This window comes from Lepidochelys kempii, chromosome 1 (assembly GCF_965140285.1).
Source record: "Lepidochelys kempii isolate rLepKem1 chromosome 1, rLepKem1.hap1, whole genome shotgun sequence".
NCBI lineage: Eukaryota > Metazoa > Chordata > Testudines > Cheloniidae > Lepidochelys > Lepidochelys kempii.
Window position 1 is genome coordinate 307,101,250 of NC_136380.1, and position 11,177 is coordinate 307,112,426.

The window sequence follows — 11,177 nt, forward strand, 5'->3', positions numbered from 1 at the left end:
AGTTATTGGAGGTTTCAGTTATCTAATTTGCCTGGCAGACGGTAGTCTCAACCTTACTTTTAGAACTGTTTTAAATCTTTCAAAATTTCAAATTTTTTTTTAATTTGTTTTGACTGAATTTAGTGATGGAAATATCAAAAATTTCCTGTTTCAGTGAAAAGAATTGTGGAAAATTTCTCAAGAAATTTTATATTTTTCAACCAACTCTAGATTTTTAATTCCTACTACCAACATGATATAAAATTTGAAGTGCATGTAAGGCTCAATTCTGCAAACACCTACACATATACTTAATTTTATTCACAGATTTTAAGGACAAGAGGGACCATCATGATGATCATCTAGTTGATCTCTTGTGTAAAGAGACCAAAGAACCTTGCTCCAATTTTATCTTCTGTTTCAGCCATAACTTTTATTTAAAGAGATATCCAGTCTTTAAATAAGGACTTCAAGTGACTGAGACTCCAACACATTCCCAGGTTTTTCCATTAGTAAATTACCCTCATTGTTAAGAATGTGCCTTATTTCTTATATGAACTTTTCTAGCTTCAGCCTTCAACCACTGGATCTCATTATGCCTTCTAATGCTAGATTAAAAGATCCATCTACCATCAGAAATGTCTTCCTCATGTAGATACTTGTAAACTGATCAATTATCTCTTTGCATTCTCTTGGATAAGGTAAGTAGATTGAGCTGCTTTAGTCTCTCTCTACAAGGCATGTTTGTAGCTCTTTTCTGATTGCTTTCCAATTTGTCAACATCTTCTTTGAAGTGTTATCAACACAACTGGACACATTATGCCAGTAATGGTCTTAATAATGCCATGTACAAAGATATTACCACCTCCCTACTCCTACTTAGGGTGACCAGATGTCCTGATTTTATAGGGACAGTCCCAATATTTGGGTCTTTGTCTTATATCGGCGCCTATTAGCCCCCACCCCCGTCCCAATTTTTCCACATTTGCTGTCTGGTCAGCCTACTTCTACTTGACATTCGCCTGCTTATATATCCATGAATCATATCTTCCCCCTAAGCAACAGCATTGTACTGGGAGCTCATGTTCAATGGGTTGTCTACCAACACCTATGTGTCATTTTCAGAGTCACTATTTTCCAGGATACAGTCCCTCATCTTAGAGCATTGGCCTGCTAAACCCAGGGTTGCGAGTTCAATCCTTGAGGGGGCCATTTAGGGATCCAGGGCAAAAATTGGGGATTGGTCCTGCTTTGAGCAGGGGCTTGGACTAGATGACCTCCTGAGGTCCCTTCCAACCCTGATATTCTATGAAGTATGATCTGCATTCTGTGTTCCTATGTTACGCCATTGCATTTGGTGGTGCTAAGACATGCTTCAAATGAGGTAAGCTTTCAAAGTGAGCCAGGTCAGTCTACATTACTGATCTGTCCTAGTCATTTAGTATTCAACCACTTCTAGAAATTTCCCCACCAGTTATTACATATTTTCTTCCAAATTATAGATAAAGATATTAGCTAGCATGGAGCCAAGAACAGATCCCTGTCAAACCCCACTAGAAATACTCCACTAACGTGATAATTCCCCATTTACAATCACTTTATCAGTTTTTAATCCATTTCACCGAGGCTGTATTTTGTATCCTGCTTTTTTAAAAATCTAAGAATGTCATGTGGGACTAAGACAAATGCCGTTCAGAAGGCTAAGTATATTATGTCAGAGTTACCTACAGCAGCCATTCTTGTGATCTGACTGAAGTTTTACAAGACCAATTTTCCATAAAACCATGTTGATTAGCATGAATTATGCTATAGTCTTTTAATTCTTTATCGATGGCATCCCATATCAGTCTTCCCTTGATTTTGCTGGGGATTTATAGGTCGACTAACCTGACATTGTTTCCTGGGTCATCTCATTTACCTTTTAAAAATATTGCTGAAACATTTTCCCAGTCCTCTGGAACTTCCACAGTTTTACAAGATTTGTGGGTGGTTTTGTTTTTTTAAAAACAAATACTAATGGCTGAGAGAGCTCCTCATCCAATTCTTTTACTGCTCCTAGTTAAGAGAGATATGCAGGACTGCAGATTCAAAAATGTTTAGTTTTAATAGTCACTTTAATATTTAACATCCTCGCTAGTTACAGATGTAACAGGAAGAATTTCATTATCACTGTAAGATATGAATACATCATCCTGCTTCTTTACAAATTTAGCTTTTTATACATCATGATTGATAACTTTACCATGTTTGTCCAGTATCAGACCTAGACCACTAAGTTTTAGTTTGTTCCCAATATATTTAAAAGATTCTTATTGTCCTTAACCTTTCTGACCATAGGGGTTGTTTTAGTTGTTGTAGAAAGCTCAAGGTATCAACATCAGTTGTGGGTCTAAAATATCATACAACCATTTAAGACTCTTTCCTGTGATTCTAGGAAGTTCCTGTTATTAAATCAGCAACAATACAGAGTTACTGAAAGAAAACAAATATAAAGGAGCAATAATAAAGACTGATATTTGCAGACTGCACTTAACACTATTGGTGAATCGTCGATTTATTGACATGAGCAGCAAAACTCCCACAGACTTCAATGGTGTCAATATTCCATTCTATATGTACTTTATGCAGAGTTTTACAGAGTTCCCACATTTGGCCAAATTGTGGATTATCGTTTCCACAGTTGCTAGTCCATCACAACAGAAAAAGCAATATTTTACTGGGTAATAGTAACAAACAGAGCTGTTAGAAAGGCTTTACACAGTGTCCTCTTTAAATATACTGTTAGACTACCACATCTGTCAAGCCAGGTTTCACTGCAGTGTAGGTTGCTGCCCCCAAAATATCAGCAAAAGGAATGATACATTTGATAATACAATCCTTATCAATCGGTATCATGCAGGTGGAATTTTATTCTTTTTAAAACCATTACCCCATTCTATTCTAAATTAGAATGGCTTTATGCTGATTCAACTCCACTGACTTTACCGCAATCATCCCTGATACACACAGGTGTGAGAACAGACTCAGATACACTTTCTCTCCCAGTTTTCCACTGTCATTATTACCATGACAACAATGTGAATACCCAGTATTTTTTTTTTTTTGCATACCAGCTGCAGCATTTAGTTCAGGGAAGGGGGTGGGGGGGAGAGGAGAGGAACACACACACTCAGAACGACAAGAATGTTGGCTTCATTCCCAACTATAGCACATTAAAAAATACTCCACTCTTTTTCAGTCAAATTCCGTGGACAATGAAGTAGGACCAAGAGCAGCCAACCAGCACCTAAAAATTATTTTTTTTAATGTTGTACCAAGACATCAGGATAACTATTTAGCATCCAATACCTACAAGTGAAGAGCAGTCTAGCTGAACTGTTGACAGTATTAGATGCTATTTAAGTATAGTAGAATACTACTGTATAACTAGTTTCAGAGTAGCAGCCGCGTTAGTCTGTATTTGCAAAAAGAAAAGGAGGACTTGTGGCACCTTAGAGACTAACCAATTTATTTGAGCATAAGCTTTCGTGAGCTACAGCTCACTTCAGTGGGCTGTAGCTCACAAAAGCTTATGTCCAAATAAATTGGTTAGTCTCTAAGGTGCCATAAGTCCTCCTTTTCTTTTTGTATAACTCGCTCTAAATCATTCATTGGATTGTCTATGCTTTCAGGATTCCAACCACCAAACAAAACATCAAACCAAATTTAATAAACTCCACTGGAAATCTTGCTGAACTTCAAGCTATTATTAATCCTGTGTCCTGGCAATAACCAAAAACACTGATTTCTCTTCTAAATAATTAAGAAAAAAAGAGAACTGATCATTCTACTTGTATCTGCCCTTTTAAAAACTACTCACTCCAATATATTCACACACACCCAGTTTTGTTCTATTGGAGAATTATTTTGGACTGAGCTACAAGGAAGTGAAATGTACTCAAACACAAAATTTATAATCTAGTTTGAGCAAAAACAGAGGACAAGCAATTTAAACATTTGAAGGATAATTGGCAAATTAAAAATAAGATTTTTCACTAAATGGGTGCCCAAGGCTTGGCTAGTAAAATAGTATTTAGGAATCAAAGTATCTGGCCTGAGTTTTGCTCAGTATTTTTTAAAAACCAGCCCATTTATTTAGACAGCTAAATATGCCAATGCTTGAACAAGTAAACGTGTTTGCCTATGTTATTTAAATTACTTGAAGTTTCTAAAACCAACAATGTTTAAAAAGGTTTACTTATCACTTTGCATATGGCAGCTTCACCAACGAAAATTAATGAAGCCAGTTACACACTTCTTTATTATCATTTTGAGCCTCTTAATGGTGCAATATTTAAACAAAGTTTATTGTTTAAAAACAATTATTTTCTCTGGAATATTTAAATACTATTGTAGAAATAGTTGTAGTGCTATACTGGTCTTAGGTTTTACATTAAAAAAGCTATAAACTTGAGTTAAGGGTTTAAATTCCCTTTAAAGGATTCCAATATCAATTCAGAACAGTTTTATGGATATTAATTTAAAAATACTTAGTAGATCAATTAGACTAGTTTGACATACTAGTTATTTTATGGACTTTCATCTTGCAATAGTTATTTTCAGAAGCACCATTCAAATCCTAGGATAGCTTTTTCATTTGACAGGTTTCAGAACAACAGCCGTGTTAGTCTGTATTCGCAAAAAGAAAAGGAGTACTTGTGGCACCTTAGAGACTAACCAATTTATTTGAGCCGATGAAGTGAGCTGTAGCTCAGGAAAGCTCATGCTCAAATAAATTGGTTAGTCTCTAAGGTGCCACAAGTACTCCTTTTCTTTTTTCATTTGAAAAACAAATAAGCAAGAGACTAAAAACATGTATGGAATATTTCATATACAATTTTATGAGCAGTTTCACAGAAAGATGTGCTCTTCTCTAGTCTTGGGTCAATGCCCCAGCAAGGGATCCAATAAAAAAAAAGTGAAAATGTAAGGGCTTTGATATGCTAAGCAATGCATTCTCTCATAGTGAAAATTTAATGTTGTTTACAAATTGTACGTCTAGAAGTTGATTATAGATTTTGCCATACAATTCTTATTTGTACTAATGGGAGTTACAGGATTAAATCCCCAGGCATATGCCCTAGAAATTGACTCCATAGATTTTAGTTTACTAGAAAACCAAGAGAAACAGCCACAGCAGCAAAATCAGTCTAGCCGCGTTAGACTGATCAGCATAACTGGAGAGAGAAGCAGCCAAAGTGAAAGTCATCGGTCATTATGGGATATTTTAACCCCGATATAGCGTGTGTCAGCATGAAAGGAAACCTCCGGCTTGGCTCTTTAAGCGGGGACAGTTCTTTCCTACTCAAAGCGTTTGAAGCAAGGCAAATGAATCTGCCTTGGCATCAAGCTCCGCATCCTGCTCTCCCCCACCACGCTGCTTTTGCCTCCTCCAGCCATAAAAGCACACAACCCTCAGCCATCCGAGAAACCCCCAGGAAGCGAGTCTGACTGGTCTGAAAACCGCGACCCTGCGACCGAGGGGCTGCTCGGGGACCTGGCCGGGGGGGGGGGGGGGGAGCAGCCGCCGGCCCGCTCGCCTGGGGGCGGAGTGGGGGTCAGGCGGGCGGTGTGAGCCCGGCACTGGGTCAGAGCGATCCCACCAGCCCCGCGCCACCACCTCCCTCCCACACCGGCGCGGCCACAACAGGAGCCCCGCAAGCCCCCGTCCGGCGCCCCCGGCCCGGGCGGGCTCCCAGAGCCCCCGAGCAGAGAGCGCGGGAGGCGGCAGCCCGGGCGCCCCGCTGGAGGGCGGGTTACCGCCTCGGGGAGCTGCGCGGGAGGGCTCCACGCCCCCGCTGGTAGCACCGCGGCGGGGCCACCCGCAGCCGCCCCAGCCCAGCGCCGCCCCGGCCGGCTCGGAGCCCCGGTGGCCGCCCTGTCCCCGCAGCCGGGTTACCGTTCCCGCCGGGTCCTCCGGGCCGCCAGAGCCGGGCTGCCCGCTCGCTCCCTCCGTCGCCATCTTCCCGCTGGAGCGACTCCGACTCCCAGCGAGCCGCGGAGCCGAGTGGCAGCCTCCGCAGCAGCCAAGCACTTAACCCCCTCCCTGCCGGGCCGCGCCCGCCCGCGGCAGCCCTTAACCCCCTGCGCGCCAGAGCGGAGTGAGGGCAGCCAGTAGGGCCGGGCCCGGCCGCGGCTCGTCCAGGCGCGGGGGGCGAGGGAAAGCTGGGGCAGGGGATCCCGAGTGGGGGGATCCACCCTGGGGCCCACGGCTCTGCCTTGCCCACCCCACCGCGGAGCGTCCCGGCGTGGTGCCCGCGGGGGGCGTGGTGGGCCCAGCCCACCTGCCCAAGCTGCTTAGGACCCCTCAGCTGCTACGTCTGCCTCTTTGGGGAGGGGAGACAGGAGGCTGCGGCCACTCCTGAAAGTGAGATGGGGGGCAGACAGGGCAGCGATGTCCCTTAATCCAGTCCTCTCCCCTTACCCCGGAACTGCACGTAATCTCCCCCCCATGCTGGGACCAAAGCTGTATTTCCCCCCTCTAATTTTCAAAGCAAAGCCCCCCTCGGACCCACCTTTAACTCCTCCATGCCAGACCTGAGGCAGCTGTGCTTAAATTACAACACCCACGCTCCCTCCCAGGCTGAGCAGCGAGTCTTCTCCTCGCCCCGGCTGTTCCACGCATGACACTAGCTGCGGGAGCGTGGAGCTCACTCCAGATTCATGTTACTGCTTTTCTGCTGCAAAGGGCCGCAGCTAGCCAGCTCCGTAGTGGAGCTAGATCTGCATTTAACCCCCTCTAAAACCACAGCCTCACTTAATTTTCTCCCTGGCAGGACCATGCTTAAGCCCATCATTGCTGGAGCTGCTCTTGTTTCAGGGCCACACTTAACTAGGGTGACCATATTTCCCAAAGGGAAAGTGGGTCGCCCTGTGGGGCTAGCCCAAGCTCCACTCCCGACATAGGGCTGACCTTAGCTCTGCCCCCGACTTCCCACTACAGTTATTCTAGCACCTATTGGTTGGTTACATGCTTAACCCTTTCCTTGTCATGACAGCATCAGTGCTTAATTCCTTTATTGACCCCACAGCACTTAATTACAGACTAATCACTACAGGGACCACACTGCCATGCTGGGCATTGGTCACTGCACCATTGTCAGTGGTACCTACTGTGCTCAGGATTGTTTGAGCTTTTGCTGGACAGAGAACTCCCTCACTTTTTGACTCTCTCCATACTAGGAATTATTCATTTCTTGCTTACAAAGACTGTGGCACTGCAGTAAGTGATGGTCATTCTCTGGCTGCTCTGACTGTGCCAGAGACATCCCTTCACCTAAGAATGGCTTTGCAGACTTGATGCCCCAAGCAGCATAGTGTCCCAGACCTGGTAAATGGGGGTCAGATGGGAGGTTTGAATTGGTGAATGCTCCTCCCTCTTTATGCTCCATGTTGCTACTTGTCCTCTGTACCCCTAAAAATGGTCTTGTCTCCTCTTTTGGGGCTGTGGAGAAACAAAAAACACCCTCACTGCCATGACCACGCTAGAGAAGAAAAACTCCCCTCACCACATGTTCATGCTAGGGCCTTGCTTGCTGTGTTGCTGTGGCTGGTTTATTTTAATCACTGTAGTGAGGCAAAGGAGTTTGTATAGTTGCAGGAAGAAGTTCACTTTTTTATGGCTGGAATGTAGCTGTCCAGCTGCAGAGAAATAGCATTCTCGCTGATGCGGCTGCTCTACTGAGCTCAAGAGATGGTTGGAAAGGTCACTCTGCTGCTAGGCCTGGTCCCTACACCTGTGAGTTAAACTCTTTTCCTTCCTGTGGTTACAAAACTGGCACACTAGGGTTGGGAAGTCCAGTCCCTCACCCTCACGATACAGTTGTTGTGCAGAAGAGCATTCACTCCCTCCCTTACCAAACAAACTGCCCTCACGGAAAGGGATGTTTGCTTGCTTTCACAGCACAACAACAGGGAAGGGAATTCCTGGTTACACTGAACCACCCTGCATCAAGAGGGCTGTCTACATGGCTGCTGACCATTCTCACTCAGATAACTAAAAATAGTACAATGGGATTTTACCAAGCTTTCATAAAATCAAATAAAAATGTATGTGTGGGCTCAGAGCACACAGGAGATACTTCAGCCCAAAGAAAAATGTTTACAGAAAGCTAAATGCGTGAAAATGAGCTTATCATGAAAGTGACTCCTCAGGTATCAGAGTCTTTCCCAGGGGTGAACCTAGTTGCGAGTTTAGATCACTTCTGCCATCTCCCCCAGGTGAGACTCATCATGCCAACTTGTAAAGCAGTTCTCACAATACCTCCCAAAATATACGTGACTTGAGAGAACATGGATGGGCGCTGAAGAAGGAGAATGTCCAAGTGATCTAGTTTCAGAGTAACAGCCGTGTTAGTCTGTATTCGCAAAAAGAAAAGGAGTACTTGTGGCACCTTAGAGACTAACCAATTTATTTGAGCATGAGCTTTCGTGAGCTACAGCTCACTTCATCGGATGCATGCCGTGGAAACTGCAGCAGACTTTATTTATACACAGAGAATATGAAAAAATACCTCCTCCCACCCCACTGTCCTGCTGGTAATAGCTTATCTAAAGTGATCATCAGGTGGGCCATTTCCAGCACAAATCCAGGTTTTCTCACCCTCCACCCCCCCACACACACAAATTCACTCTCCTGCTGGTGATAGCCCATCACACATTGTAGGGAGAATGGTCACTTTGGATGAGCTATTACCAGCAGGAGAGTGAATTTGTGTGGGGGGGGTGGAGGGTGAGAAAACCTGGATTTGTGCTGGAAATGGCCCACCTGATGATCACTTTAGATAAGCTATTACCAGCAGGACAGTGGGGTGGGAGGAGGTATTTTTTCATATTCTCTGTGTATAAATAAAGTCTGCTGCAGTTTCCACGGCATGCATCCGATGAAGTGAGCTGTAGCTCACGAAAGCTCATGCTCAAATAAATTGGTTAGTCTCTAAGGTGCCACAAGTACTCCTTTTCTTCAAGTGATCTAGGAGAATGAAGATTCTGGAAGTGAACTGCTAGTTAGTTAAGTTGTGTAAAGAAAAGGGTTTTGTGGAATACTGGGCCACCTTCGATAGGGAGAGGGGACTGTACAGTTTGGATGGCCTCTATGTCAGTGGAAGGATAACCAGTTTTCTTGTGAGCAGATTGGCAGGACTAGTCAGGAGAATATAACAGCAAAAGGGGAAGGTGAAAAAGAGAACAAACGAACATTAATTTAGCACAAAATCAAGATGTCAAGTACAAAATTAATCAAGGTGCCAAGGGACATGAACAGAAGATATTCTTTAATTTTCTATACACTAATGCTAGGAGCTGGTATTCCTGAAACCTGGTGGAGAGATTTACGTGACTAGAATGCTAAAAATGACTGATTATAACCTATTTAAGAAGAATTGAATGAGCAAAAAGGTTGGGGAGTGGCACTCTATGTCAAAAGTGGCATAACCTGTTTCCAAATCACTAACAACTAGGAAGCAAATAATCATGAATGCTTATGTATCAATGTTCTAACAGTTTAAGCACAGGCTAGGGGTATTGTCTGCCACCAAATTGCACTACAGGATGACTGGTTCCTTAAGCACCTTTCTAAAATATGCAGGGAAAAAAACTTATCATGGGGGACTTCAAACTGAGTGACATACTTGAAGTCTCATGCTACTAATACTAAAACTTCCTTGGAATTTCTAAGTATTATAAATGACAATTTCCTAACTCAAAGTGATGCATCTAACATGGGAGAATTCTAAATTAGACCTCTTGACAGATAAAAAGTACTTAAGCAACCACTGGGATGGGATCCGGTGGAAGTGATCATGACTGGATCATGTTTGTTATGTACAATCAGAATAAAGTCCCAAAGCTGATCACTGTTCAAGAAGGTTGATGATAAATTGGAGAGGCTTCAGACAAGAGCCACTAGAACAATTAAAGGATTAGAAAACATGCCTTATAGAGAGTGACTCCAGGGGCTCAATCTAGATTTTTTAAAAAAATATTAACGGGTGATTTGATCAGTCTATAAAAACCTACATATTGAACAGAAATTTGATAATAGAGGCTTCTTCAGACTAAGATCATGTCTACACTGCACAGCTTTGTTGATATAAGGCAGCTTACGTTGACCTAACTATGGAGGTGTACACACTGCAATGCTCCTTCTGCCACTTTAACTCACCTGCTATGCCAACCTAATAAAACCACTTTGACAAAAGGCATAGAGCTTAGGGCGACATAGTTAGAGCGATGCAGTGTCAGCGTAAACCCTGTGTCGCCTACATTGACATAACTGGCCTCCAGGAGGTATCCCACAATGCCCATCATGACTATTCAGGTCACCTTTTTGAACTCCACTGCCCTACAACCAGGTACGTAAGTGGACACCCGTCCCCCGTTAAAGTCCCAGGAAGTTTTGAACTTGCTCTTCCTTTTTCCTCGGTGTGGAGAGCTCACATAGCAACTGCCCAGCTGAGTATGGTGGCTCCATGCAGCAAACTCTGGAGTACACGGGCGGTGCTGGATCTCCTGGGTCTGTGGGGAGAAGAGGCTGTGCAGGCACAGCTCCCTGCCCAGCCGCAGGAGCTTGTTCAGGGTGTGGAGGGGAAGGGCTATGATAGGGACATGCAGCAGTGCCATGTGAAAATCAAAGAGCTGCGGCAAGCATATCAGAAGGCAAGGGAGGCAAATAGTCGCCTCTGGTGCAGAGCCACAGACATACCACTTCTATGAGAAGGGGGCTGAGATCTCAGTGGTAGTGAATAGCCCTCCTCCCTCCCTTGAGCTTCTCTTATAGTCTGTGTTTATAATGCTTAGCACAATACTGAAGAGCAGGGCAGGATCCCATGCTTTCTGACACAGATGGCTGGCTCACAGGTTACCAGGGCAGTTGAAAAGCAGCTGGAAACCTAGTAGGATGTCTATGGAACAATGGGATTGAGACGCCTGCGTCATGGGACACTGAACCTGCCCCCATGAAGCATTGCAAACCCTTCCCAAAATACCCTGTGGCCAGTCCTGCCGACACAAGGAGCATAGTGTGGACACACAACCACGGTTTAATTACAGCGGTGGCTGTATGTTGACGTAACTTAAGTTGATTTAACTTTATAGTGTAGACATTGCCTAACAGACAGAGGTACAACAAGAACCAGTGGGTGGAAGTTGAAGCTAGACGA

The 11,177-nt window shown here is 44.0% G+C and overlaps 1 protein-coding gene across 1 annotated transcript in view; it reads right to left on the bottom strand.

Annotated features, from left to right (window-relative positions):
- CTTNBP2 (cortactin binding protein 2) overlaps positions 1-6,033 on the bottom strand; it is a 187,737-nt gene extending 181,704 nt beyond the window's left edge. Inside the window, 1 exon segment of the mRNA XM_073328165.2 lies at positions 5,918-6,033. Coding sequence (XP_073184266.2) covers positions 5,918-5,980 — 63 coding nt within the window. The 5' untranslated portion in view covers positions 5,981-6,033.
- Between the last annotated feature and the right edge of the window lie 5,144 nt (positions 6,034-11,177).